The 27,859-nt window shown below is 42.5% G+C and overlaps 2 protein-coding genes across 4 annotated transcripts; one reads left to right on the forward strand and one right to left on the reverse strand.

Annotated features, from left to right (window-relative positions):
- Positions 1 to 1,325: 1,325 nt before the first annotated feature.
- Positions 1,326 to 20,861, reverse strand: LOC139581516 (C-terminal-binding protein 1). Of its 3 annotated transcripts, XM_071411354.1 has the most exons (11): positions 20,760 to 20,820; positions 17,274 to 17,305; positions 16,783 to 16,977; positions 10,945 to 11,099; positions 7,696 to 7,840; positions 5,800 to 6,006; positions 5,038 to 5,252; positions 4,732 to 4,862; positions 4,499 to 4,626; positions 4,260 to 4,374; positions 1,326 to 2,514 (listed from the first exon to the last, which is right to left on the reverse strand). In XM_071411354.1, the coding sequence occupies exons 3-11, from the start codon at positions 16,787 to 16,789 to the stop codon at positions 2,328 to 2,330; spliced, it is 1,290 nt and encodes a 429-aa protein (XP_071267455.1). In that variant the 5' UTR covers positions 16,790 to 16,977; positions 17,274 to 17,305; positions 20,760 to 20,820; the 3' UTR covers positions 1,326 to 2,327. The 3 variants fall into 3 exon arrangements, with proteins under 3 accessions (XP_071267455.1, XP_071267457.1, XP_071267454.1); XM_071411356.1 differs by lacking the exon at positions 16,783 to 16,977 and having other exon boundaries at positions 20,760 to 20,861; XM_071411353.1 differs by lacking the exons at positions 16,783 to 16,977; positions 17,274 to 17,305; positions 20,760 to 20,820 and adding an exon at positions 13,631 to 13,951.
- On the forward strand, positions 19,364 to 27,857 carry LOC139581517 (E3 ubiquitin-protein transferase MAEA). Its single transcript, XM_071411357.1, has 9 exons — positions 19,364 to 19,512; positions 24,189 to 24,371; positions 24,661 to 24,864; positions 25,052 to 25,174; positions 25,267 to 25,343; positions 25,455 to 25,563; positions 25,675 to 25,808; positions 26,081 to 26,276; positions 26,365 to 27,857. The coding sequence occupies exons 1-9, from the start codon at positions 19,438 to 19,440 to the stop codon at positions 26,458 to 26,460; spliced, it is 1,197 nt and encodes a 398-aa protein (XP_071267458.1). The 5' UTR covers positions 19,364 to 19,437; the 3' UTR covers positions 26,461 to 27,857.
- The last annotated feature ends 2 nt before the right edge of the window (positions 27,858 to 27,859 follow it).

Below are 27,859 nucleotides of genomic sequence, written 5' to 3' on the forward strand. Positions count from 1 at the left end.
AGATACCTTAACATAAAATGACTCAAGGAGAAGTGAGTCACCCAGTAAAATACTACTGTGGTAAAGGCCTAAAAGAATTGAGTTTTAAATATACTTAAGTATCAAAAGTAAATGTAATTCCTAAAATATACTTAAGTATCAAAAGTAAAAGTATAAATAATTTCAAATTCCTTATATTAAGCATAGCAGACGGCACCATTTTCTTTTTTCTTTTTATTTACGGATAGCCAGGGGCACACCAACATTTAGACATAATTTACAAATGAAGCATTTATGTTTAGTGAGTCCGCTAGATCAGAGGCAGAAGGGATGACCAGGTTGTGTGAATTGAACCCTTGTCCAGTCCTGCAATGCCGTCAAAATGTAGCGAGTACTTTTGAGTGTCACGGAAAATGTATGAAGTAAAAAGTACATTATTTTCTTTAGGAATGTAGTGAAGTAAAAGTAAAAGTTGTCAAAAATATTAATAGTAAAGTATAGATACCAAAAAAACTACTTAAGTAAAAATACTTTAAAGTACTACTTAAGTACTTTACACCACTGCAAGTCGCAAGAATCTGTACACAATTCCTGGAAGAAAATGTCTCAGTTCTTCCATGGCCTGCATACTCACCAGACATGTCACCCATTGAGCATGTTTGGGATGCTCTGGATCAACTTGTACAACAGCGTGTTCCAGTTCCCGTCAATATCCAGCAACTTCGCACAGCCATTGAAGAGGAGTGGGACAACATTCCACAGACCACAATCAACAGCCTGATCAACTCTATGCCAAGGAGCTGTAGCGCGCCGCATGAGGAAAATGGTGGTCACACCCCTACTTTTTTTTTTATGGTGTCTGTGACCAACCGATGCATATCTGTATTCCCAGTCATGTGAAATCAATAGATCCACATATGAACTGTAACTCAGTAAAGTCTTTGAAAACGTTGCGTTTCTATTTTTGTTCAATATAATTCAGTGCATATCTTTCTACGTTCCAACAGATACACATGGAATTAATCAAGATCAGAGGTTTTCATGCAACATGTCTTTTTAAGCAAGATGAATATGATTTTATTTCTGTATCCTTGAGACCAAATTTGTTTATTGAAAATCATAAGAATAATCTAGTGGAAATTCAGACAGTTACAATAGCCTTGAACCTTGCGTCTACTGTCCCATCTAGTGGAGGTATTTGGTAATGCATCCATTTTCCTCCTATTTGAAAAAGCCTGTCATATCTAATTTTAGTAATCTAATCACACTGTATAGGAGAGCCTAGAAGCCTGGCACACAAGACTAATCATATCAGAACTTGGACAGAATGCCAACGGACAAAGACATAACATTTGACCTTTCAACAGGGACTTTTATTTATTTTTAAAATAATTCATACAAATGCATACAGTCACAAACATCTCTTTTTGGATATTGATTAACCAAAAATAATGATATTTATAATATATAGTATGTATACTGTATATTGCTAACCTACTACTTCACCAGAAGAGAGGCAATGTATGTCTGCTACTAATTGTGCAGCTGGGAGCTGCTTCTCTTCTCAGACACGTTACAATCAAGTCACACTGACACAGGCAAGCAGTACGTCAGGTATGCACAAGACAGGGGGGGTCTTCTCTCCCAAAATGCACAGTTTTAACATTTATACAGAGGCTGAAGACTACAGAACAACATGCCCCTTAAACTGAAAGAACAAATGGAACTTAAAGTATTTTTGCTAATATAGACCAGAGGCAGGCGGGTAGAAAAACAAAGCACTATGTGGTGTAGAAGAAAAAGAACTAGGGAAACTCCATTTCCTGAGAACCTGTGCAAAAGCTGCCTCTTTTGGGGCTTGTTGGGAAACATATAAAACAAATATTCTATTGTCTTTTTAAAATCAGTTGGTTAGTTTTCACCCTTGTTTTTCTTTTAGACTGCACTACAAATAATTGTTTTCATATTTCTAAAAACTGTACGCAAACAGTTACAATCATGTTATAATCAACTACTTCTGCTTTAACAAGAACCCATAGGACACAAAAACAGACATTCGCCCACGTTACTTGGACAAACTATAGTCTAAACAGTAGGATTGGCTTTAAAGGATATTTTTCTCTTTTCGAATCCACAATATTATTCGATTTTTTTTCTACACAAAAAAAAGTTTCAAAAAGACGACCGACTCCACTATGGTTGGACCAGATGAACTGTAATGGACCTCTGTGAGTCTGTCTGTTTCATGGCAGCTGTTTAGAACACATGATGCTTCAGTTCCATTCCTCTTTGGGGTGATGAAGACCAGGAGAGTTCTATGGTTGGACAGAGAGCTCTGTGGGGCGGGGCTACAACTGGTCGTTGGGGTGTTGATCTCTGTCCAACTCCGCTTTGCCTGGCTGGCCCGGCGAGGGGGCGCGAGGGGGGTGGGCGGTGCTGGACAGGCTATGTGCGATGGGCACGGCACTAGGAACGATCCCCTCTACAGACGGAGGGAGCCCCCCAGAGGCCAAACTCACAACACCAGGAGGGTATCTGGGAGGGGAGGATGCCCAGAAAATGAGTCACCAGCATCCACAAATAACACCCAACATTTTATTTTGGCCTGTAGCAAAATATGCATACAGTGCCTGTATCTACATGTTATTCTGTACCAACAGTGGATGTATCAGTGGGGCAAAAAGGTATTTAGTCAGCCACCAATTGTGCAAGTTCTCCCACTTAAAAAGATGAGAGAGGCCTGTAATTTTCATCATAGGTACACTTCAACTATGACAGACAAAATGAGAAAAGAAAATCCAGAAAATCACATTGTAGGATTTTTAATGAATTTATTTGCAAATTATGGTGGAAAATAAGTATTTGGTCACCTACAAACAAGCAAGATTTCTGGCTCTCACAGACCTGTAACTTCTTCTTTAAGAGGCTCCTCTGTCCTCCACTCGTTACCTGTATTAATGGCACCTGTTTGAACTTGTTATCAGTATAAAAGACACCTGTCCACAACCTCAAACAGTCACAGTCCAAACTCCACTATGGCCAAGACCAAAGAGCTGTCAAAGGACACCAGAAACAAAATTGTAGACCTGCACCAGGCTGGGAAGACTGAATCTGCAATAGGTAAGCAGCTTGGTTTGAAGAAATCAACTGTGGGAGCAATTATTAGGAAATGGAAGACATACAAGACCACTGATAATCTCCCTCGATCTGGGGCTCCACGCAAGATCTCACCCCGTGGGGTCAAAATGATCACAAGAATGGTGAGCAAAAATCCCAGAACCACACGGGGGGACCTAGTGAATGACCTGCAGAGAGCTGGGACCAAAGTAACAAAGCCTACCATCAGTAACACACTACGCTGCCAGGGACTCAAATCCTGCAGTGCCAGACGTGTCCCCCTGCTTAAGCCAGTACATGTCCAGGCCCGTCTGAAGTTTGCTAGAGAGCATTTGGATGATCCAGAAGAAGATTGGGAGAATGTCATATGGTCAGATGAAACCAAAATATAACTTTTTGGTAAAAACTCAACTCGTCGTGTTTGGAGGACAAAGAATGCTGAGTTGCATCCAAAGAACACCATACCTACTGTGAAGCATGGGGGTGGAAACATCATGCTTTGGGGCTGTTTTTCTGCAAAGGGACCAGGACGACTGATCCGTGTAAAGGAAAGAATGAATGGGGCCATGTATCGTGAGATTTTGAGTGAAAACCTCCTTCCATCAGCAAGGGCATTGAAGATGAAACGTGGCTGGGTCTTTCAGCATGACAATGATCCCAAACACACCGCCCGGGCAACGAAGGAGTGGCTTCGTAAGAAGCATTTCAAGGTCCTGGAGTGGCCTAGCCAGTCTCCAGATCTCAACCCCATAGAAAATCTTTGGAGGGAGTTGAAAGTCCATGTTGCCCAGCAACAGCCCCAAAACATCACTGCTCTAGAGGAGATCTGCATGGAGGAATGGGCCAAAATACCAGCAACAGTGTGTGAAAACCTTGTGAAGACTTACAGAAAACGTTTGACCTCTGTCATTGCCAACAAAGGGTATATAACAAAGTATTGAGATAAACTTTTGTTATTGACCAAATACTTATTTTCCACCATAATTTGCAAATGAATTCATTAAAAATCCTACAATGTGATTTTCTGGATTTTTCCCCCTCATTTTGTCTGTCATAGTTGAAGTGTACCTATGATGAAAATTACAGGCCTCTCTCATTTTTTTAAGTGGGAGAACTTGCACAATTGGTGGCTGACTAAATACTTTTTTGCCCCACTGTATTACCTGTATGCCCCATTGACCTCAGGGTGACTGACAGCAGGGGTCAGACTGGCCCAGTGACTAGTCTGGCTTAGGAACTCTTTATTCACACAGTTCTTCAGGCTGTCTGGAATACGACCTGGAAGCAGGAAACAGTCACCGATGAAGCACAATGGGCTTATTGGGGAGTTGTTATTATTAGAGAGGGGTGCCTGACACAAGAATCCACCCGAGAATACCCATGCTTAGTGTAATGGTGTTACCTGAAATGGCTCGGCGGATCTCCCTGGCTGCCTCCTCTCTCATCTCAATAGAAGCCTGTTCACTGTACCAGGCAGCGTGGGGAGTACAGATGAGGTTTGGAGCATCTTTCAGAGGGCCCTGGTTGAAACTGAGACAGAAGAAACATGGGAATTTATTGTTAACATCACTTCAACACAGTGTCATATAAATATCAGTAGAATGAAAACAGTAGAAGAATTTAAAGTTAGCTCACCTGAAGGGCTCTGTCTCGTGGACGTCCAGGGCCGCCCCTCGGATCCTCCCCTCTTTCAGGGCCTGTGCCAGGGCTTTCTCCTCCACCAGCCCCCCTCGGGCCGTGTTAACCAGGAACGCACCCTGGCGCATCTACAACACACCATATAAAATATGTAGACCGTGCAGGACACAACTGTAAAGGACATGCTACATTGGTCTTCTTAGTAGATTTAAATCCCCCAGTGCAGTGACATGGACCCAGTAGGCTTCTGTGCGTGAGTGTCTATATATTTCTGTCTGTGTACGTGCATGTCACGGCCCCGACCTGTTTGATGGTAAAGTCGTTGATGAGGTGGTGGTTGTGCTCGTTGAGGCTGCAGTGGAGGGTGACACAGTCGCTGTGGAAGAGCAGGTCCTGGAGGGTGTTGACGCGCTGCAGGCCCAGGGCTCGCTCCACCCCGTCAGACAGGTACGGGTCGTAGAATATCACATTAAACCCAAAGGCTTTGGCTCTCAGTGCTACAGCCTGGCCAACACGACCTGAGGACAGACAAAAACAGACATTTGAGTAATACCCAGACAAGTAAATAGTTACAGCAAAGAGATACAATAAAGATGAATTCCTTACACATTCACTATGCCTGTTTTGTAACAAATCACAGCTCAAAATGGGATACAGAAAAGCCATCGAACTCTACTAAACAAGCCCATATTTAAACAACCATTTCCTATTCATTATACCGACAATGTTATCTTCAGCTAACAGCCAGTTGGGCAGTGAAATACAATGTACAGGTGCAGGATCTTAATTTGAGCCAGTTTACTACAGCAGGAAAATAATCATGCAGCAACAAGAAATGTGAATTATTATGTGGATTATAATTAATGGAAATGTTTGTAGGGGTTGATACATTTTTCGTAAGGGAAAATCAAGTCTGAAATGTCAACGTGGAAAGCCTTTTTAAACCTCAAATACACTACAAGTTTTAAATGTCCTGCATTGGAGGAAAATTATCCTGCAACAGGGTGATCAAATTAAGATCCTACATCTATAATATAACATTGTACAGTAATATCTCACACTAACCGAGGCCGATGATGCCAAGTGTCTCCCCACGGATCCGCGCCGCCCCAGACGCCACCTCCCTGATCTGCTCCACACTCTGGACCCGGGTGCCCTCGCGGAGCGCCTGGTGGAGCCACGTGGTCCGTCTGTACAGGTTAAGGATGTGACACAGTGTAGAGTCCGCTGTCTCCTCCACCGATGCTGCTGGCATGTTACACACTGCTATCCCTATTGGAGGACAGGACGAATGTAAACAGCTACTCCTAATGTAAGGTGGGTATAGACCTACAGTACCAGTCAAAAGTTACAACACACCTACTCATTCAAGTGTTTTTCTTTATTTTTACTAGTTTCTACACAGTAGAATAATAGTGAAGATATAAAAACTATGAAATAACACATATGGAATCATGTAGTAAACCAAAAAGTTTAAACAAATCAAAATATATTTATTTTATGAAGGGATTATAAAGAGCCACCCTTTGCCTTGATGACAGCTTTGCATACTCTTGGCATTCTCTCAACCAGCAACACCTGGAATGCTTTTCCAACAGTCTTAAAAGGAGTTCCCACATATGTTGAGCACTTGTTGGCTGATTTTCCTTCACTCTGCGGTCCAACTCCTCCCAAACCATCTCAATTGGGTTGAGGTCGGGTGATTGTGGAGGCCAGGTCATCTGATGCAGCACTCCATCACTCTCCTTTTTGGTCAAATAGCCCTTACACAGCCTGGAGGTGTGTTTTGGGTCTGATAGTGGGACTAAGAGCAAACCAGATGGGATGGCGTATCGCTGCAGAATGCTGTGGTAGCCATGCTGTTTAAGTGTGCCTTGAATTCATTCTAAACAAATCAGACAGTGTCACCAGCAAAGCACCATCACACCACCTCCTCCATGCTTCACGGTGGGAACCACACATGCAGAGATCATCCGTTCACCTACTCTGCGTCTCACAAAGACACGGGGGTTGGAACCAAAAATCTCAAATTTGGACTCATCAGACCAAAAGGACACATTTCCACCGGTTTAATGTCCATTGCTCGTGTTTCTTGGTCCAAGCAAGTCTTCTTCTTATTGATGTCCTTTAGTAGTGGTTTCTTTTCAGTAATTCGACCATGAAGGCCTGATTCACGCAGTCTCCTCTGAACAGTTAATGTTGAGATGTGTCTGTTACTTGAACTATGTGAAGCATTTATTTGGGCTGCAATTTCTGAGGCTAGTGGCTAATGAACTTATCCTCTGCAGCAGAGGTAACTCTGGGTCTTCCTGTCCTGTGGCGGTCCCCATGAGCCAGTTTCATCATAGCACTTGATGGTTTTTGCAACTGCACTTGAAGCAACTTTCAAAGTACTTGAAATTTTCCGGATTTACTGATCTTCATGTCGTTTCTCATTGCTTATTTGAGCTGTTCTTGCCATAATCTTCTGTATACCACCCCTACCTTGCCACAACACAACTGATTGGCTCAAATGCATTAAGAAGGAAAGAAATTACACAAATGTACTTTTAACAAGGCACACCTGTTAACTGAAATCCATTCCAGGTGACTACCTCATGAAGCTGGTTGAGAGAATGCCAAGCATGTGCAAAGCTGTCATCAAGGCAAAGGGTGTCTCAATCTTTTTTTGGTTACTACATGATTTCATAGTTTTGATGTCTTCACTATTATTCTACAATGTAGAAACTAATAAAAATAAATAAAAACTATTGAATGAGTATGTGTCCAAACTTTTGACTGGTACTGTATCAAAATAAAACTTTTTTTATTATGTAGATCTGAGCAATTGCACTTTATTTAAATGGAATATCATAACATGCAGAAAATAATAGAAGATTTGACCTAGTGACCAGTTCACAGCCTGTAAGTCTTTAGGTGGACATCCGTATCAAGTTGAGAAAGAGCACAGCAGGATCTCACCTAAATCTCCAGCCGACTTGATATCGATGTTGTCAAAGCCGCTGCCTATGCGGACAATGATCCGCAGTGCCTTGAATTTGTCAAGGTCCTCCCTCATTAGTGTGATGGTGTGGTACACCAGAGCTCCTACAGCCTCGTTCAGTACCTGCCAACACAACGCTCTCAGGTTTAGTACATCAGAGCTCCTACAGCCTCGTTCAGTACCTGCCCACACAACGCTATGAGGTTTAGTACATCAGAGCTCCTACAGCCTCGTTCAGTACCTGCCAACACAACGCTATGAGGTTTAGTACATCAGAGCTCCTACAGCCTCATTTAGTACCTGCCAACACAACACTATGAGGTTTAGTACACCAGAGCTCCTACAGCCTCGTTCAGTACCTGCCAACACAACGCTATGAGGTTTAGTACACCAGAGCTCCTACAGCCTCGTTCAGTACCTGCCAACACAACACTATGAGGTTTAGTACATCAGAGCTCCTACAGCCTCGTTCAGTACCTGCCAACACAACGCTATGAGGTTTAGTACACCAGAGCTCCTACAGCCTCGTTCAGTACCTGCCAACACAACGCTATGAGGTTTAGTACACCAGAGCTCCTACAGCCTCGTTCAGTACCTGCCAACACAACGCTCTCAGGTTTAGTACACCAGAGCTCCTACAGCCTCGTTCAGTACCTGCCAACACAACGCTATGAGGTTTAGTACATCAGAGCTCCTACAGCCTCGTTCAGTACCTGCCAACACAACGCTATGAGGTTTAGTACATCAGAGCTCCTACAGCCTTGTTCAGTACCTGCCAACACAACGCTATGAGGTTTAGTACATCAGAGCTCCTACAGCCTCGTTCAGTACCTGCCAACACAACGCTATGAGGTTTAGTACACCAGAGCTCCTACAGCCTCGTTCAGTACCTGCCAACACAACGCTATGAGGTTTAGTACACCAGAGCTCCTACAGCCTCGTTCAGTACCTGCCAACAAAACGCTCTCAGGTTTAGTACATCAGAGCTCCTACAGCCTCGTTCAGTACCTGTCAACACAACGCTATGAGGTTTAGTACATCAGAGCTCCTACAGCCTCGTTCAGTACCTGCCAACACAACGCTATGAGGTTTAGTACATCAGAGCTCCTACAGCCTCGTTCAGTACCTGCCAACACAACGCTATGAGGTTTAGTACATCAGAGCTCCTACAGCCTCGTTCAGTACCTGCCAACACAACGCTATGAGGTTTAGTACACCAGAGCTCCTACAGCCTCGTTCAGTACCTGCCCACACAACGCTATGAGGTTTAGTACACCAGAGCTCCTACAGCCTCGTTCAGTACCTGCCAACACAACGCTATGAGGTTTAGTACACCAGAGCTCCTACAGCCTCGTTCAGTACCTGCCAACACAACGCTATGAGGTTTAGTACACCAGAGCTCCTACAGCCTCGTTCAGTACCTGCCAACACAACGCTATGAGGTTTAGTACACCAGAGCTCCTACAGCCTCGTTCAGTACCTGCCCACACAACGCTATGAGGTTTAGTACATCAGAGCTCCTACAGCCTCGTTCAGTACCTGCCCACACAACGCTCTCAGGTTTAGTACATCAGAGCTCCTACAGCCTCGTTCAGTACCTGCCAACACAACGCTATGAGGTTTAGTACACCAGAGCTCCTACAGCCTCGTTCAGTACCTGCCAACACAACGCTATGTGGTTTAGTACACCAGAGCTCCTACAGCCTCGTTCAGTACCTGCCCACACAACGCTATGAGGTTTAGTACACCAGAGCTCCTACAGCCTCGTTCAGTACCTGCCAACACAACGCTATGAGGTTTAGTACACCAGAGCTCCTACAGCCTCGTTCAGTACCTGCCAACACAACGCTATGAGGTTTAGTACACCAGAGCTCCTACAGCCTCGTTCAGTACCTGCCAACACAACGCTATGAGGTTTAGTACACCAGAGCTCCTACAGCCTCGTTCAGTACCTGCCCACACAACGCTATGAGGTTTAGTACATCAGAGGACAGTTATACAGCACCCTTCAATAAGAGAAATATAACTAAACTAATGTGTCATCCGAATGCATAGTAATTCATTAACCATAGCGGTGTCGTTGTTCCATAGGCCCTGACAGGCCCTACTATTATTTGACCATGCTGGTCATTTATGAACATTTGAACATCTTGGCCATGTTCTGTTATAATCTCCACCCGGCACAGCCAGAAGAGGACTGGTCACCCCTCATAGCCTGGTTCCTCTCTAGGTTTCTTCCTAGGTTTTGGCCTTTCTAGGGAGTTTTTCCTAGCCACCGCGCTTCTACACCTGCATTGCTTGCTGTTTGGGGTTTTAGGCTGGGTTTCTGTACAGCACTTTGATATATCAGCTGATGTAAGAAGGGCTATATAAATACATTTGATTTGATTTGACATGGGCTCTCCATTGGGCTCTTGTAGTGGTAACCCATCTATTCTCACCACGTTTGACGTTTCATTTCATGATCAGCCCAACTGCAGATAGTACCATACGCTCTGCCACTTCTCCCTTTATACGCTGTGTAAAGCCACCATGTAGCTCAATTAAACTGAAAGGGGATCTTTTAATTAGGCAAGGAGCTGGGTGGTTATGGGCCTGTGAAAGGGAATGAGGAGAGAATGTGGGTGCCATCTGTTTCTCCAGGGCCAGGGAGAGCTCAAAGATTCAGCCTGCCATACATTCAGAACCAGAGCAGGAGAAAACACACACTGGGAATCAGCACTACAGGAAGTATGGATGGACAATTTTCCTCTGATGTTCAATTTTGCTTTGTTGCGCTGGGTGGGAGAAACACTGGATATAATCAAGTCTTATTATATTATTATTATTTTTCACCTTTATTTAACTAGGCAAGTCAATTAAGAACACATTCTTATTTACAAATGGCTGCCTACCAAAAGGCAACATAAATTAAAATAAAAAAGATACCAAAAAAGTCTATTGTACTGTTCTGTTAATTAGGGGGATTCAATTTATTTTAACTGAAAAATGTATACTTGTCAGGCTTATTTCTGTCATTGTAAATTAGTTGTTTGTGTCATTGTTTTTAGGACATTGTTGATTACGGTGTTTGAACAAACTTGTTTAACAGCACAGGGTCTTGCATATAATATGGTAAACAAATACTGTTTTTAGGCCAGGGAGTCTTTTTTAAGTCGAATTAACTTGAAACTGGTAGCATGTAAATGAAGCTGAGCAGACAGATAACATGTAGAGCATGGCAGGACCTTCTCATGGATCTCCTGGGTGGACTGGGCATCACAGAAGGCCACAGTGGCCACGTCTTTCAGGATGGGCATCTCTATGGTGCAGTCACGCCCGTCCAGCAGGGCCACCAGGGGCCGGGGGTGCATGGGCCCATTCATAATTGGGGGCCGGATGCCTGTAGACAGAGAGGATGGGTAAACATACTATATTTGACATCATAGTCTACTGTTAAGGACCGCTCACAGACAGGAAGTCTGGAAAGAGGTATGTCTACAGTACGGGTTGTGATATGACATGGCAGTGTGGGCAAATTGCAGCTGTGTTTATGATCTTGCTTACTATTTTCCACCTAAAACCACCACAAATCCAGTTGGTATGTTAATGATTCCCATGCGAGTAAACAAAAATCCAAAAAGGGGTCTCTTACTTTATTTGGGTTTCAGAATTATTTGCGGTTTTTAATCAGTCAATATTGCATCCATGACTGGAAATCCATTTAAAATGTCATAGGTCATCTTCATGCATGTTTCTGAAAAGCAGCCAGGAGCCTTTCATAGAAAATTAGTCACTAAATGAGAAACACCCCCTGATGGTGCAATTCATCAAATTAGCCATTCAAATTACAGTGAGAGTGGTAACTAAACTTTAAATGACATTTAACCAACTGCCATGCTCGTATCAACTATAAAATGACTAAACCACTTCAGTGAGAAACCAATTTAAAGAGCAACTGTGTGGGTCAATTACACTACGGTTCACGCACAGAATAATGCAACAGGAAATCCTCTGTGCATCAAATTGTTAGAATATGTCACATTTTCTACACTGATGCTACTCATTGTCCCAAATAATCTGTGTTTTAACTGTACATCCACTTGTTTTGGAAGATAACAGTAACAAGGGGATGTAGTATACTTTACTACACAATTCAGTCTTCTGGATTAACACTGGAATTAGTCCAAATATGAGCACCAGTTCTACATGGTATTCCACCTGTGAACACATCAACAGGGAGAAATAGTGAGAATGGAAAAAGATCCACATCATCACATTACTGACACATTTACAGACTGCGTTCTAACTGGAAGAAGATATCTTCCATTCCAGTGGAGGATATGACCTTGTGAGAATCAGTAGGAACGACCCTTGGGTCCAATATTCTAAACAGTGTCTCTCGTGGCCTAAGGATTGTCCCTCTTCCGTCTGCTACAGTGAATAGTCATCTATGCTCATACAGTCAAAGCTACTTCCTGAAAATAAGGTCAGCACCTCAGAAAGCCCCAGTTGTGTTCTACAAGGATATCAGAGCTGTCCTCTAACATGCACATGTGAAATGCTTCAAACATAGCTCTATTTTATTTATTAGACCATTTTTTTACAGTGAGCATGCCAGGAATCAGCCCATTCAATTTTAATACAGCACAATAAAATCTATATTTGCATTCATATTAAAGGTAGCATTGTAACTGTAACCACCATAGGGAGAGGGAAAATAGTGCACCTGTGAGCAGCTCGAGCTGTGTGATTTATGATCAGAGCCAATCTGGCACAAACATGGCGTGACCGTCTCTACCCACTGTTGTTCCCACAGGAGATCTCCCTCCCAGATGAGCCAGGGGAGTGTAGACACACCCCTCTCCTTCAGCTCACTCCCTCATCAGCTACCAGTACACACACACACACACCGATACACACGCAAGCGCACGTGTGCACACACACACAGGCAAACACAATCACTCTCTCACGTACACAGATCACTAAGCCCCGTCTGGTTGGTCTACAACACATTTTTCAGTCATGTTCTTCAAAGATGACAAAAATGCTAAAAAAAAATGAACAAACAATGCATGTTTTATCACCACTATCATGACATTCCATGGCCATAATGATATGTGAGCTTTGTATTGTGGTAATTCGGCCAATTTGAGCACCCCAGGGGTGAATTGGTGTGTCAATTTTAATGAGATAAGACACGATCCTTTGATCACAGAATCAAAGACCCCTACGAGCCCAGACATGAATAATCATACAAAGATCAATCATGAAGATCAGACAATACCCCCAATGTAGACAATATGCTGCTGTTGTGAATACAAGAAAACAAAATGTCCAAGTAACAGACGCCAGTATGAAAACATGGAAGTATTCACAATAACAGCATCAGTACTAAGCACCTACAAAGCTGTTTTCTGTACTTCCTGAACCTGAAGTATTCCCCTAGTAGACTGTTCTAGAATCAAAGTTTCCTTCTCCCCTGAAAGGAAAATGAGGAAGCAAGTCAAGGCCGGAACTGGAAATACCGTTCCCCACTGCACAATGAACAGGAAATATGTGCTGTGTGTGTCCTTGCCTCACATTTTTAGAGGGAAATGGTACTATCCTTCATACCACAGGAGGCAAATCGTTCCCTGGATCAACACAGAAAGGCTCTAACCCCCTCACAGACACATCTCCTCTGACCAGGTCCAAAACAGCTAAACAGAAACATATTCGGGAGTGGAAAGCAAGTTATTACAGTATTGTAAGTGGCTGAATGGGAGAGATGAAAGATAATGGAGAGAGAGAGGGGAGGAGGGAAGGAAGAGGGGGGAGGGGAAGGTAGAATACTGTACAGCACACTGAACACACAGATCTGTGTCCACACCACACAACCCAAATCACAGTTAACATTTGGTCCCATGCACAAAAGGAAAGGTAAATGTTTACCTAAAGGCAAGCCTTTGTTCAGCAAATGCGAGCTTCCCATCTTTTTCCCCAAAAAAGGACATTCACTTCAGCAAGACATCATAAATCCACAGCATATGGCGGATACTTGAATGTTCTTCTTCCTTTTCCCCCTCAGTGACAAACATACATATGCTCCCCCTTTTTTTACTTCCCTTATGCTCCCTCACTCTCCCTTCCTTCCTCACTTTCTATTTCGACTATCGCTCTCTGTCACACGCGCGTGCACACAGAACGCAAGTGTCACTGCATTTATGGGAGTGGGAGATCGAGAGAGAGAGAAAGCAGCCGCGTGAGTGAGGTGGCTGAAAGAAAATGAGAAAAGAAATGGGGTGGAGCTAAGGCCACACGAAATGTATCTTTTGTTTTCCGAAAGAAGGCCAAATGTAAAGTGTTATGCAATAACAGAAGATAGGCTATAGCCAACAGAAGAAAAACAAACGCCCTCAAATAAAACGTGTAAATTAAAATGTGATACATGATAACTTTGCTGAGTTTCAATTTACAGTGTATGGTGTACATTTGCTGCATATCAACACAAAGATGTGTAATAACATAATAATGACATGATTGACTTGTTTGTGTTTAAGATTTAAAACAATCATTATAAAACCTACACATCTTTAATTATCAATTGTGATTACATATTTGAAATAAGTTACCATATGGTTTCTTAGTAAATATGATTAAAACCATAGATATCTTGACTCACTGTTAATGACTCTACTGTGTGTACAGTACATGATGTACCTAAGGTGTCATTGTAATTCATGCTCCTGAGATGGTCAGTAACTACATGTGACAAACAAACACAAAAAAACTCTTATTTAAATGACAGCTCCAGTGTGTCACCGGTGATTATCCAGAGCCACAAAAGTCTGAGTCTCTATGGTAAAATAATGAGGTAAATACTTTTGGATTTTTGGAAATACAACACAAGGTTAATTTGATAGCACATTCTATTATCAAACAAATACTGTGTCCCAAAGCTCTCTATGCTGGTTCACACCCTGGCCAGTGATAGTTCTTATGTTGCCATTTTTAAAGATCTATTCACCTGACCACTGCAAAGCAAGTATTTTTTTCTGCACAATTTCTTACAAGTGAATGCTGGAATGTAAACAGATCTCCACTTGTGCTTGAGTGGAAAAGACTTAAGTGGGAGACTTTTGTTTTGCGACTTCATTCCAGCAGATCTAGCACAGCATATCCTCTAACATGTGTCCCATCCAGGCTACATCGCTGTATCATAGGGCTAGATAACTCATATGAGCTGAATTAAAATATCCCAGAAATGTTTCATACGCACAAATAGCTTGTTTCTCTCAAAAGGTTGTGCACAAATTTGTTACATCCCTGTTAGTAAGCATTTCTCCTTTGCCAAGATAATCCATCCACCTGACAGGTGTGGCATATCAAGAAGCTGAATAAACAGGATGATCATTACACAGTTGCAACTTGTGCTGGGGACAATAAAAAAGCCACTCTAAAATGGGCAGTTGTGTCACACAACACAATGCCACACATGTCTCAAGTTTAAAAGGAGCATGCAATTGGCATCCTGACTGCAGGAATGTCCACCAGAGCTGTTGCCAGATAATTGAATGTTAATTTCTCTACCATATGCCGCCTCCAACGTTGTTTTAGAGAATTTGGCAGTAGGTCCTATCGGCCTCACAAACGCAGAGCACATGTAACCATGCCAGCCCAGGACCTCCACCTCCGGCTTCTTCATTTGCAGGATCGTCTGATACCAGCCACACTGATGAAACTGATGGGTTTGCTGATTACACTATAGGTTTGCACAACCAGTCTCTGGGAAGCTCTTCTTCGTGCTCACCGTAAGGTATCTGTGACCAACAGTGCAAACCTGTATTCCCAGTCATGTGAAAAATGTACTAATTTCCTCATATGAACTGTAACTCAGTAAAGTCTTTGTAATTGTTGCGTTTCTATTTTAGTTCAGTGTACGGGCATGTTGGCACATTGCATCTGCCAATTAAATAGCCCCAGATACAAATATTCCTTTGTGGATCATTTAGCAAAGTAACATCTAAACACGAACAGAGCTGGGAGAGAATGGAACAACAACTGACTATAAACACAGAGTGTGATACAATCTGGAACCGCCACATAACACATGAAACAGTGACTCATTGAATACGGAACACAGAAAACACAAACACAAATATCTTGAACGACAATATGGCATCCACTGTTATATCACAGAACTGTACATGAAATAAGACATGCAGTAGAGGGGAGAGAAGAAGATGTGAATGGTAAAGAGAGAAGGACAGAGGAAAGGAGGGGAGAGGAAGATGCCCCAGAGAAAGATTACACTGTCTGAGCCAATGGTCTGAGCACAGACTGCAGCCATCTCCCCAGCACTCACTGCAGCGTAGCTAATGGTTCTGCACCTTCACATCGGATTCCACCAACAACCAGAGAGATGCACAGGCCAACCAAAGCACTGGCCACATTTAGTTTGATAACTGACAGCAAGTCTAATGTCGTCTTTTAAGTTGCAACGGACCTATGTGAATGGTATACTGTAAATAGCAAATGCTGGTTATATTTGTGGAACTAGCCAAATGTATAATTGGATTGGTTATGCTTTTCTGAGAGAGAGAGAGAGAGTCAATAAAGCCCTTTGAATTGAATTGGGGGGGGTCCAACAGACCTATCTTTTCGATTAGGAGAATTTAAAAGGTGTGTGGAAAATCAGAAACCTGTGGTGTAGGACTCAGTGTTGATTGCTTCAAAATTCTTTGCTCCTTGTTCTTGAAAAAGCACAGGCGTATCAGTGTAAAATGCACTACTGACTCCTAGTAATAACACCGAAAAATCTCCCACACACACACACACATTATCTCTCAGTAAAGAGGGCTGGGAATGGCATCACAATACAGTTCAAAGTATTAGACCACTGATAAACACACAAAAACACCATACTACAGTATCTACAACTTCTCATCTCCATACTTCCCCCCTATGCCCCTCCCCTCTCAGTGCCACTCAGCATACTCCCCCTCGCTGAGTGAACACAACGCTGCCCTGTATCCTGACCTAGTGACCTGGACAACCACACACGGCACAAAGGAACCACAACATGGGGGTGGACGATCACAAACCTTGCATCACCCTCTTCTGTGTCTCAAATCCAGACTGTGCTTGTGCTTGCTAAAACATGCGGCAGAGCATTGGCCAATCATAGGAGCTATGTGACAGCCAATCAAGGTTGGCTGCCTCTGGATAGTAGCCAATCACAATATGGATCATTACTCAACTAGACAGGCTTGGGGGAGGGCTCCTACAGGAAAATAAATCTGAGCATGCAGTGGAGAGAGGGGGAGGGGGAAAGAGAAAAGGGAGAGGGTGTATTGGGAACAAGAGTCAGTAATGGCTGAGTGAAATATTTTTCAAATGGCACGTTGGATCAGACAATAGAACCTTTTGCCGAAAGGAATTCTTCATGATGTTTTATGCACATTCAAAATATAGATCATATACATAAGGAGGTGGTCTACTGTTAATTCTTATATCTTTAGACATTGACAGTGCACTGCTTAAAGTAATGTGTATCTCTATAGATTTGCCATTGAAACCAATTACATATACTTACATGTTCAGGTAGATTTGGTCTTCTTTTTAGCTCTGGAAAATAAATAATTTCTGATCATCAGCATCTGTTGCCATTGTCATGTGATTGTATCACTGAGAAAGAATGGCATAGTGCAAACAAACTGAGTGGATTGTGATCATCATTGATAATAGGTTCTGAGAAGGACAGCTTGGAAAAATTGTCAAAAACTCCAGCCACCCAAGCCATAGACTGTTTTCTCTGCTCCCGCATGGCAAGCGGTACCAGTGCACTAAGTCTGCAACCAACAGGACCCTGTACAGCTTCTACCCCCAAGCCATAAGACTCCTAAATAGCTAATCAAATGGCCACTCTGGACTACCTGCATTGACCCTTTTTTACACTAACTTTCATCCACATACACTACACTGGACTCTACCCACACATACTTACAGTGCATTCAGAAAGTATTCAGACCCCTTGACTTTTTCCACATTTTGTTATGTTACAGCCTTATTCTAAAATTGGTTATGTTGTTTTTTCCCCTTCATCAATCTACACACAAGACCCCACAATGACAAAGAAAAAACAGTTTTTGTTTTCTTTGCAAATGTATATTTTTTTTAAAGAACTGAAATATTGTATTTACATACATTTTCAGACCCTTTACTCAGTACTTTGTTGAAGCACCTTCGGCAGCGATTACAGCCTCAAGTCTTCTTGGGTATGACGCTACAAGCTTGGCACACCTGTATTTAAGGAGTTTCTCCCATTCTTCTCTGCAGATCCTCTAAGCTCTGTCAGGTTGGATGGGGAGCGGCGCTGCACAGCTATTTTCAGATCTCTCCAGAGATGTTTGATCGGGTTCAAGTCCAGGCTCTGTCTGGGCCACTCAAGGACATTCAGACACTTGTCCCAAAGCCATTTCTGCTGCCACTACCATGCTTCACCTTAGGGATGGTGCCAGGTTTCCTCCAGACATGACGCTTGGCATTCAGGCCAAAGAGTTCAGTCTTGGTTTCATCAAACCAGAGAATCTTGTTTCTCATGGTCTGAAAGTCCTTTAGGTGCCTTTTGGCAAACTCCAAGCGAGCCTTTTACTGAGGAGTGGCTTTCATCTGGCCACTCTACCATAAAGGCCTGATTGGTGGAGTGCTGCAGAGATGGTTGTCCTTCTGGAAGGTTCTCCCATCTCCACAGAGGAACTCTGGAGCTCTGTCAGAGTGACCACTGGGTTCTTGGTCACCTCCCTGACCAAGGCCTTTCTCCCCCATTTGCTCGGTTTGGCTGTGCGGCCAGCTCTAGGAAGAGTCTTGGTGGTTCCAAACTTAATCTGTTTTGTACCCTTCCCCAGATCTGTGGCTCCACACAATCCTGTCTCGGTGCTCTACGGACAATTTATTCAACATCATGGCTTGTTTTTTTCTCTGACATGCACTGTCAACTGTGGGACCTTATATAGACTGGTGTGAGACTTTCCAAATCATGTCCAATCAATTGAATTTACCACAGATGGACTACAATCAAGTTGTAGAAACATCTCAAGGATGATCAATGGAAACAGGATGCACCTGAGCTCAATTTTGAGTCTCATAGCAAAGGGTCTGAATACTTATGTAAATAAGGTATTTCTGTTTTTTATTTTTAACTCTGCATTGTTGGAAAAGGACCTGTAAGTAAGCATTTCACTGTTAGTCTACACCTGTTGTTTACAAAGCATTTCAATGTTAGACAAATTACATTTGAGCTTCAGTTCATGACTTACAGGTCATGTAAAGCCCATTATACAATAAAAATATATGACTTCACTTACTTAATACATCTTGAGCAACTTTAAAGGCATTTTGAAATGACCATTTAACATCAAGATATCTTAGATTATACCTACTAGGCTTGTGTTTTGTCAACAGTGTCATTCATGTAGGCCACCAACAGATAGCTCTCTCACCTCTCGCTGACCTCGCAGTTGTTCTTAAAACCCCTGCCGCATGTACAACCACGTATTCGAAAATAAGTTTAAAAAATAAGCTTGCTTGGGCCCAATTTCATTAAACAGACTTTTTTGGGATAGTATCACCCTCTATCAGACATTTTTCTACACACTATCCCCCCCCAAAATAGTATTACTGACGACACCAGCACACTAGATGGCTGTAGTGAGCATACGTATTTTTTGCACTGCAAGTAAAATCCTAGAAATGCACAAATGAAGATGGCGGTGCAAGAGACAGCTGCCCAACTATCCATGGCGCTGAAGGTTCAAGAGTATCCCACTTTGAAGGTTTGAAATGGCTTATTTGAGTGAAAATCAAGACTAACCGGATCGTGATGCAGGCATGAGCTTCAGATTTGTCAAACTATGCGCTAATTCCGATCATTTGGCTGGCTATTAGCTATCAAGCTAACTAACGTTAACGACGTCAGGCAGGGGCAAGTTGGTTCAAAACAACGGGGCAAATGTTAGATTGAGGTTATGAAAATACTTGGTCAGATACAACATCCCAATCCAGTAGTTGATTGTCAATTATCGAGAAGATTGGTGGTTATTCGCAAACGTGGTTAGCAAAAGATATACACATTTGCCACGTATCTTATGCTAACTTGCTAGCCAGCTGATACCTGTCGTGTCGGCTAGCTAGCTTTAGCTGGTTCTCTGTCCATATTCCGTGGCGTGTGAAGTCAGCAATTCATCACACTGCACGTGATAACGTTAACATGACTTGGAATTGGATTGCCAGCTCGTGTGTGAATACGTTTCCTCTGTCACTGACGCAGATTTCAAAACTAACAAATTTCTAGCTTAGATCAATCTAACTAGTTATTCACGTTTGTTTCCAAATTCACCATAGCTAGCTGTTAGCTAGTGTGTCCCTATGAAATCAACATGCCATGACAAGGATGGTTCCTCACCAGCTGTGTGAAGTACAGCGTCACCAAAAATATTCAGATGTCGCTAGCATGCAAGCTAACTAAATTAGTCGCAAATCCAAAGCGACATGAATGCTAGTCAGTTGATAGTTTAGAACTGTATAATTATGGTATTTATGGTCAGTGGACTAGTTAGTAGCTATTGCTAGTTGTTTTTTAAAGCTAGCTAACAAGCGCAGTGTCCTCAAATTACTACCTCGACAATATGGCTGAGAAGATCGAATTTGCAGCCATATCACACTGCGACACTTATTGTTATGTGGCTGCTGCTAGACGGCTGTATGTTTGCTTTCTTAGTCGCCATTTTATCTGAATACTCGTTTAATTAAATTGGGATTGTAAGAGTACTTGTACGCCATTTGAGTGGTTGTTACGTTAATTCGCATAATAGGACTGTGATGATTGATATTATCAGAGCTGAGGCCTTAGTAGCTTTGGGACACACTGTCGGGAGTCTGTGTATTGGTTGGACCCCCTGAGTTGTGAATCATTCTAGTGGGTGGCAACGGAAAATAACCCTACCACAATATAGCCGGCTTAACCAAAGAAACATTTACTTTCAACAAAAGCATTTGTATAATCTCTAGGAACTCTACTTACCAGATGTAATTTGACCCGTGCTATGAAATAAATGTCTGAATCCAACTTTTGTCCGACCCACGCCAGATTTAGCTGTAGGAAGTCTCGCGTGAAGTGCGTGGTCTAATTGCAGCCCTCTAACTCAACGGGAATATGGTGCTGTAAGGACAAAAGTTGGATTCAGACTTTTTATTTAATAGCGAGGGACATATTCCACTTTACATCTGGTAAATAGAGTTCCTAGAGATTATACAAATGCTTTTGTTGAAAGGAAATGCTTCTTTGGTGAAGCCGGCTATATTGTGGTAGGGTTATTTTCCATTGCCAGCCACCAGAACAATGCACAACTCAGGGAGTCCAACCAATATAGACTCCAGATGTCCCAAAACTAAGGCCTTAGGTGGTTGGTTGGAATCTGTTATACACCTTCCTAATATTGCATATCAGAACACCCTCAATTTGTCGGCGCATGGACTCTACAAGGTGTCAAGTGTTCCACAGGGATGCTGGTCCATGTTGACTTGGCTGAATGTCCTTTGGGTGGTGGACCATTCTTGATAAACACAGGAAACAGTTGTGTGGATTTAACAAGTGACATCAATAAGGGATCATACACCACATGACCAGAAGTATGTGGACACCTGCTTGTCGAACATCATTCCAAAACAACCATGGGCATTAATATGGAATTGGTCCCCCCTTTTAGGCTATAACAGCCTCCACTCTTCTGGGAAGGCTCTCCACTAGATGTTGGAACATTGCTGCGGGGATTTGCTTCCATTTAGCCACAAAGCATTAGTGAGATCGGGCACTGATGTTTGGCTATTAGGCCTGGCTCACTGTCGGCGTACCAATTCATCCCAAAGGTATTCGATGGGGTTGAGGTCAAGGGTCTGTGCAGGCCAGTCAAGTTCTTCCTCACCGATCTTGACAAACCATTTCTGTATGGACCTCGCTTTGTGCACAGGGGCATTGTCATGCTGAAACAGGAAAGGACTTTCCCCAAACTGTTGCCACAAAGTTGGAATTACAGAATTGTCTAGATTGTCATTGTATGCTGTAGTGTTAAGATTTCCCTTCACTGAAACTAAGGGGCCTATCCCGAACCATGAAAAACAGCCCCAGACCTTTACAGTTGGCACTATTAGGGCTGTGGTGGTCACACAATTTCATTCGCCGGTGATTGTCAAGCAAATAACTGTCGGTCTCACGGTAATTGACCGTTAATTAACATAAACACATTTAGCATCTCCTGGCTTCCACACATAGCCTACAAGCCATTTTAAAAAGTCTTAATAAATTCATGTAATATACCCTACCCCTTCACAATAAATCCATTATTTATTTTAGACAGGTCTAAAGACGCATGATATGAAGAAAATGTAGTCTATTTCAGAAGAAACAGATAGCATACTCTGCGGCCCGGATTGCTGCGTTGTGCCCTTCTCCCTGAGTGTTTCAGTCATGTGATCAGGTCTTTCTCACAGGCTGCAAGTGAAGACAGAAACATCAGGGGCGCAACTGCGCGCGTCCTTATCCAATTCCGAGGTGCATATTGAAGATATTGGAAGAACTGTCCACATTTACTTTATCAGCCAACAAGATGAGTAGGCCTAACAAACAGCAAAAGCACTAGCCTATGTCAATCTACTATCCCCCATAGTACTAAAGTCGACCTATTCTGTGCAAGAAATAAATATTCCAAACATAGTCTGGGGCAGTTGTGGGATGCGATAGATCCCAAATGAATACAACCACTAGCATCAAAAAAACTTTTTGATGCAATGTGGCTAACGCAACAGATCAGAACGTTTAGCTTAAAATGTTGATAAACTATTAGGATATTTCTTCACATGGTAGTAGGCTATAAGCGCGAATATTCCATTAGCGGAAAACACCATTATCAAAAGTGACCGCAAATACAATTATGCATGTAATGCTTTTATTATAAAGGTGTATTTTTAATGGTGAAAATTATATTCCCCAAATGTGAAACTCACATGCTGCTTATATATGCCAGTTAGGCTCTACACCTCTTGTAAAGCAGGTTAATGTGCTTAATTTTATGAAGTTAATTTGCCACTTTAGTTGTGATACAAACCTTATTAAAACATAGGCCTGTGGGCTAGGCTACATGAGGTGTGTGATTATGATTTGAACAAGTTGCAAAAAAATGCTGGGCATCATTCACAAGTGATAATATATAATTCACAAGTGATAGGCTAATATTGTCACCCATTAGACTATTCTTGATTTAATTTTGTCTTTACATATACTAAATAATATATGTGTGAAATTTGTTATGATTTAGAATGAACCATTATTATTCACCTGTATCGAAACGGGCAGCGGGAAAAAAATACTTGTCATCTATGCACTTAAATAGAGAATGGAGGATGCTTTTCCCCGTGGTTTATTTTCATGCCAGCCAGGTAGGCTATACTCCTGTTGTAAATATAAGCAATGTTCTTAATATTAGGAAAGTTGAGAAATAATATAGTAGGCCTAGCCTATAGAAAGCTGATGGGAACCTCTTTTTATTAGCGGCCATCACTCTGTTTTCTCCCGCAATTGCATAGCCTATAGAAATGTTGCGCAAAAGTGTTTTGATTCGATTTTCGAATACATTTGCATTGATGACGGGGTGATTAGAGGGACAATAGAGTACTGAGTACCAGGCCGTTAGCAAGTTTGGTAGGCTACTAATGACCAGCAGCATCAGAGCTTGGAGAAGCCTAATTACCGTGACTAATTGGTCATGTGGAATTTGACTGCCTTTATGAATCGTGACCGCCAGTGTGGCTGTAATACGGTCAACGCAACAGCCCTAGGCACTATGCATTGGGGCAGGTAGCTTTCTCCTGGCATCCGCCAAACTCAGATTTGTATGTTGGACTGCCAGATGGTGAAGTGTTATTCATCACTCCAGAGATCACTGCTCCAGAGTCCAATGACGGCAAGCTTTACACCACTCCAGCTGATTCTTGGCATTGTGCATGGTGATCTTAGGCTTGTGTGCGGCTGCTCGGCCATGGAAACCCATTTATAACAGCACTTACAGTTGACCGAGGCAGCTCTAGCAGGGCAGAAATTTGACGAACTGACTTGTTTGAAAGGTGGTATCGTATGACTCTGCCACGTTGAATGTATGCCTGAAGATTGCATGGCTGTGTGCTCGACTTTATACACCTGTCAGCAACGGGTGTGGCTGAGATAGCCGAATCCACTAATTTGAAGGGATGTACACATACTTCTGTATATATATATATAGTGTAGTTTTCATCTGGTCGTGTCTGTCAAGGAAAAAGCAGATGTTCATAATGTTTTGTACACTCAACTAGAGGTTATGGATCAAATATTTGGAAACTTCAGCCAAATAATGAACCCTAAATGGTCAAAATGGATGACTGAAACCACCTCATGTAGCTTTTGCATTGATCATATGTACAGGTACCTTATGAAACTCTGAACAAGCGCTTCAGAGCTGCACAGAAGAACATTGACCGGGAGACGAGTCACGTAACCATGGTGGTGGCAGAGCTGGAGAAGACCCTCAGCAGTTTCCCAGTGGTGGATTCTGTGGTGTCCCTTCTGGATGGGGTGGTGGAGAAGCTCAGTGCCCTGAAGAGGAAGGTAGTTGCCCTCTGAACAGTTAGCATTGAAATGTTGCTGTGCAGAGATTTTTTTATTTATTTACAGTATTCCTCGATCAACCCCAGATAGTTTAGCTACCAATATTTCAGCCAACTTCACGTTTGCAAATTTCTTAAGTACTTGTTAAATCTTGTACATGTTTATTGAGTGATTTCAAAACAATGATTTACCAACATAAGTTAATCAAAGCAGTAAAATGAAGAGGATCCAGCAGAGCAGAGCTCAAGTACTACATGCAGTAAGTATAGAACATGTGAATATTGGATAGGCTGCTGAGTCCATCCAGGCGGAGGATGAGAGTGCTAAGCTGTGTAAGCGGAGGATTGAACACCTGAAGGAACACAGCAGCGACCAGCCAGTGGGCGTCAATGTCTGGAAGAAGAAACGAATGGACCGCATGATGGTAGAACACTTGCTGCGGTGTGGCTATTACAACACAGCGGTCAAACTGGCACGGCAAAGTGGCATTGAGGTGCGTCCCACTTCTCTTCGTCAATATGCATACAAGATTACGTGGATACTATTTATAGTTTCTTATCCTTTACAGTAAAATACTTTGGTAGTATCTCCAATGGCTGCTAGTATTTTAATTGTTTAGAGAACTACATTTTCTGTGCTGTCTCTATTTCACATGACCCCTCTTTCTCCCTGTCCTTCAGGACCTGGTCAACATTGAGATGTTCCTCACAGCCAAAGAGGTGGAGGAGTCGCTAGAGCGACAGGAAACCGCCACCTGTTTGGCTTGGTGTCATGACAACAAATCACGCCTCCGCAAGATGAAGGTAAGGCAGGAGATTATGCCATGTCTGTTAGTAGATCATGATGTCTCGTACATTATATGTACATATTAACTCATTGATGCTTCTCCTTCCAGAGCTGTTTGGAGTTTAGTCTGCGAATCCAGGAGTTTATCGAGCTCATCCGACAGAACAAGCGCATGGACGCCGTCAGGTAGGAAACCGTTTCTGCTGACATTGCACATCCTGTAATAAAATATTCAGGTTAACATTGAGACATATTTAAAGTTCAAATGAGAACAATCATGATCCATGTTTTTCACAGACATGCGCGGAAGCACTTCAGCCAAGCAGAGGGGGGTCAGCTGGACGAGGTGCGGCAGGTGATGGGTATGCTGGCGTTCCCCTCAGACACCCATATCTCCCCTTATAAGGTAATACCATAGTAATGCCCTAGCCTGTAGTGTGCATATTCCTTTGTGTATGTCAAATACTGTAGGCCTGTGATCAGGTCTGATCATCTCTTTGTCCGTCAACCCTCACAGGATCTCCTGGACCCTGCCCGCTGGAAAATGCTGATCCAACAGTTCAGATACGACAACTACAGATTACATCAGCTGGGCAACAACTCTGTGTTTACCATCACACTCCAGGCTGGCCTGTCTGCTATCAAAACTCCGTATCTTTTCTGGTCACCGCTCTGTGCTCCTTAGTTTAGCTGTTTCAACCAGTAACATGTGGTGCTCTGTCATCTGCTTGTTTTGGTGATGCACATTGTCTCCGTTTGGTTGTGATGGCCAGGTCTCTATAATTACTTATCTAAAACTGCACATCAAATTCAAGGTCTTCAAAATATTTGGCTCAATGTGTTCTGCCAAAGACCTCCAGCTGTTAAGTACTGGAATGTAAAGTGACAGATACAGTTTTAGCCCTTAATCTTTCTGCTCGCAGTCAGTGTTATAAGGAGGATGGCACCTCTAAAAACCCTGACTGCCCCGTGTGCAGCAAGTCCCTGAACAAACTGGCCCAGCCCCTACCCATGGCACACTGTGCCAACTCCCGTCTGGTGTGCAAAATCTCTGGGGAGGTGATGAATGAGAACAACCCACCCATGATGCTGCCCAACGGCTATGTTTACGGATACAACGTGAGTCTCTACATCCCACACATTTCATCTTTACAATGGCAATGGAGTAATTGTTATTATTCATGTTAATCATTTCTCCTTCCTCTAGTCTCTTCTATCCATTCGTCAAGATGACAAGGTGATCTGCCCCAGAACCAAAGAAGTCTTCAGCTTCTCCCAAGCTGAGAAGGTGTACATCATGTGATGTGATGGATACACCTTGACTATGACCAGCGGGTCCAGTCTGAGTGCAGTGGATCCCCCAGCAGAACCTCTAGCCCCTGCCCCAATGGCAATGCTCCACCATGTGACTGAGCCGAAATCACCCCACAGCCCACCTACCGACCTCTCGTCCTCGACCTGCCAAAACTGCCTCTCACTATGGAGAATAGTCCCAAATCACCTTGGGCAGATTTGTGAAATTAGACTAATTAACAGACTTTTGTTTTTAAAGTGTTGATGTTTTGACTTTTATTTTAACCTAGAGTCCAATCGGTAGTGTGGCACGTTAAAACTCTGTATTGCTCCAATATCATAACAGGAGCTTCTGCCCTTTACCTTAGTTAAACCAGACTTACTTCAGATTTACAGGCTGACCACATTGGTGTTTGTGACATAATGGCACTAATTTCATGATGCGCACAAGTTACATCATTTCTATGTAGCCATGTTGGGGGGGGGGGGAATAAATAGAAATACTTTGAAATTGGTCATCTTGTGTTTGTCCCCCTGTGAAATCTGTGATTGCAGATCTGGGACGATACACTCGATCTTGTAAATACTAGAGAATTGATCATTTGTGTACAGATTCAGGTCTCTCAAAATGTTAATGAGAAACATTTTAAGAACTCCATAGACCTTCCACTGATCAGGTGTGAACAAGCACACTATTGTTGCTTGAGGTACTTCATGGCAACCTTGTACACTGACCTACAGTATACTCTGTACACTTTTGAGGAGCATAGTGGATTTGTCTTGCAAGGGAACATGCCAGGTCTTCTCACCACCTGAAGAAGACTTGACAAGTGGTCCAACATAGAGCTTACAAAATACTTATCTTTTCCAGTGTTTTGTAATAACCAGTGGTCTTCCTAGTTTGTGTGTGTGAAGATTGGAGATGCATAATTGTTTCCTCACCCACAAATGGATGGGTTAATTCATCACTTTTTATATTGATTTAGTTATACAACTCTGATATAGTCAATCCAAAATACTCAATTATTCTATCTTTAGTTTCATATTTTTCAATGATTAACATTGTGCATTGTAATTAAAGAGGATAATTATTATATTTTTTGCTCTTCATTTTTTATGATCTAGTGCTGATTTTTAAGACATTTTGTATGACTAACACAAATTGCTGCAGATTTCACAAGGGGCTACAGTTGGTCCAAATTGTTCCTTGAGATTACAGAGGGTAATCTTACCATATGTTTCAGTACCTACCATCAATCCCACCTTTTTTTCATCTTGGCTGGTTGCTTCTGAACTGTTTAGTATTGTTATTGTGGAGATACCATTTAGAAACTGAGCATGCATGTTTATATTGGTAGGATAGATTGATTGTTCAAAAACGATTGCTGATAAAAGAACTCAAATTGGTT

This window comes from Salvelinus alpinus, chromosome 7 (genome assembly GCF_045679555.1).
Source record: "Salvelinus alpinus chromosome 7, SLU_Salpinus.1, whole genome shotgun sequence".
Lineage (NCBI taxonomy): Eukaryota > Metazoa > Chordata > Actinopteri > Salmoniformes > Salmonidae > Salvelinus > Salvelinus alpinus.